At 46.5% G+C, this 2,764-nt stretch overlaps 1 protein-coding gene across 1 annotated transcript in view; it reads right to left on the reverse strand.

Moving 5' to 3' along the window:
* The window catches only part of CHPT1 (choline phosphotransferase 1), a gene marked incomplete at its 5' end in the record, with an annotated part of 18,115 nt that extends 15,953 nt beyond the window's left edge, over window positions 1-2,162 (reverse strand). Inside the window, one exon of the mRNA XM_010156503.1 lies at window positions 2,078-2,162. Within this exon, the coding sequence (XP_010154805.1) occupies window positions 2,078-2,162 (85 nt within the window). The remainder of the gene's footprint in view (window positions 1-2,077) is intronic.
* Between the last annotated feature and the right edge of the window lie 602 nt (window positions 2,163-2,764).

The following is a 2,764-nucleotide window of genomic DNA, read 5'->3' on the forward strand; positions in this document are numbered from 1 at the left end:
CGGCAAGAACTTCATGGGGATGAATTTTAAAATTCATTGCACCATTTCTTAAACAGTTCTACAGAGCTAGCAATCCCCAGCCTCCCCTCCCTCCCTCTGCTCTCCACATGGGAGCCCTTTCACCATCGCTGCCCAAACTGCAAATCCATAATCCATGCTTTTCTTTTCCCATCTTCCTCTACTCCCAGTAACCTTCAGGAAAGTATAGACAACAGAAACAAAAGCTTTAAAACACCCTTAGTTAAAGTCAGCAAAACTTTTGATTCCTAAATATTTTATAATTAGTATAAAAAATATAAAATAAAATAAATTAACCCACCCCAGCCCTCAGTCACAGCGAAGAAGGTATTGCAGCCCTCGGCAGATCATGAAATGTGCAGGCAGTGCCCTCACCACCACCACTCCTGCTGTAGCAGCCCTATGGATTGCTGTCCCACAATGATACACAGACCAGGAAACTGGACAAACACCCTACAAAAATCTGCACATGTGGATTTCAGTTTCAACAGTGCTTGAGGGGCACAGCCTGCTAATGCCTTAGCCTCAAATGAGAAAGTTTGCGTTGAAATGTGCGTGTACAGGAGACAGTGATAGGACCTACGTCCCTAGTAGACAAGAAGACGTTACTGAAACAGACAATATTTTATGCAGCTGAAACTGTGCTAGTCAGTAACAAACTGGCTTTTAACGGCTGCTGATGGAGATAAAAAGAATAGTGCATAAGGAAATAGCGGCTCACAGGAAGAGAACGAGGGAGCATTGCACAGTTTTAGACATTAATTGCACTGGCGGGGTTGTATTAAATTGTGGAATTCATTGCAAAGGGACATAACGGAAGCTGAAAGGGCAAACAGGTTCACACCAATTCAAAAGGCAAAACCATGAAATGGAAGGAAGGTGTCTGTGGGGAAACAGGTCCATCAGCTGCTCCTCTAGCAAGCAACCCGAGTAGAATCCCTCACCAAGAAACCCCTAAACCCCAGTCTTCTGGCAGCTGGAGGGGTGTATCAGGGAAAGATCTCTTCCCTAAGCATCTGCTAGCAGCTGCCACTCTTACTTGTTTTGGACAATTTGTACATCAAAACTTCAGTGCTTTCAATAAAGAACTAATAAAACCAGCCCACTTAAGACTGGTTAGGGAAAAAAACCCACAGAAATGAAGTCATTAAAAAACCCCACCTAAACCTAAAACCTGCTTATTTTATCTGAGTCATCTAGCCAGTGCTCTTACACTTCCACCAAGAGAATGTAACGAGTTCTTGTAGTCCCTCAGGTAATCAAGACCTGTTTGCGAATGGAAGAGGTGCCTTGGCAGTACAGAGGTGACGTTGAAGCGCGCTGCGCTCTCAGTTCAGGCTTTTTCAGTTCCACCTTCCCCCTAGCCCTTCCAGCCAACACATCCAGGTCAAAAGTACAAAGCAGATCCCACAAACAGTACATAGAGCACCCATTAGTGTTGCAAGAGTTTTAGCCTTTAAAAAAAAACATCCAGAACCAAAACACATTAGGTGGAAGACAAGCTGAGTCATTGAACAAGCAGAAGAGAATTAACGATGCCCTAAGTAATGCAGTAAGAGAGGGTGAGGGCTATTCTCACAGCGCCCAGAATAAGGAGTCTGGCTCTACACTACATATTCATAAAGGCTATACTGATATCTGGAACAAGGAAGTTTAGTCCAACCTGTAGGTTCATATCAAGTTCAGCTTCCACAATAAAAAATAAAATAAAAAAAAGCAGTAAAGTTCCTAAAACTCGAGTTTTCCTGGAAGGAATAATTCCCTGGATGTCTGCAACACAACCTTTTTCTTTTTCTACAAGTCTCCTCAAGGGAAAAATAACTTTAAAATTTACTTTCTGCCTTTTTTTTTTTCTGAATAGCAAAGAGAAAAAGCTAAAATTAACATCCAGACACACAGCTGAGACAAGAGCGGTATCTTCATCACAAAACTAAGGTAAAGGTAGAGGTTGCACAGCCTTTTAATTCGAAATGTGCCACTAGACGACAACCTGCGGTTTCCAACCATCCACTCTCTCCTCCCTTCTCCTACCGCCGGAACTGCTGCAGAGTGCCTCTACCTGGTGATGTCTATCAGGGAAGTGATCAAAAGCAAAGTTAATTTTCATCCGTATCAGTTTCCTGAGACAGGTGCCAAAACCACCCCTGAAAACACAAAGAGCAAAGCAACTAGAGTAAAAGAAGGGTTCTTCTTTTGAAAAGAAGGGTTCATTCTTGTTGAATGAGGGCCCTGCACTGGGAAACTTGTAACAGGCTGGGAAACTCCAACAGAGTTGAGTGGTCAGAAAACCTGGACACAACCCAGTTCTAGCAACAGCAGCATCAGCTAACAAGCGTGTTTTCCCTCCAGAAGCTAAAGCAATGAAACGTTGCCCACACAAGGATGGGAACCATTCGAGCGCTGCCACACGAATGAGCCTCAAATCCGAACTATGTGATGCAGGAGTGCCGTCAGCCATGCCCGGAGCTCTGCTCTGCTCCCGGGCACATCCCGCAGGCTCCCTCCTGCCCCGCTGCTGTCTCTACCTCCATGGCCCCTCCATCACAGCCTTCCTTTTGAGGGGGGGCTGACACCACGTACGCCTCCTTCCCAGCACGCTGCCTGAGCGGAGGCGCACGTGCGGGTGCAAGGTGCGCCCTGGAGGAGGCCGGGGTCCCGCACACCAGGGTGGGCCCAGCTGCCCCCTTGCTCCACAGCACCCGGCACGGGCCAAGCGCCCCATCAGAGCCCCAGCCCCACAGGGACC

The sequence above is a fragment of the Eurypyga helias genome, unplaced genomic scaffold (genome assembly GCF_000690775.1).
Source record: "Eurypyga helias isolate BGI_N326 unplaced genomic scaffold, ASM69077v1 scaffold4758, whole genome shotgun sequence".
NCBI classification, from domain to species: Eukaryota; Metazoa; Chordata; class Aves; order Eurypygiformes; family Eurypygidae; genus Eurypyga; species Eurypyga helias.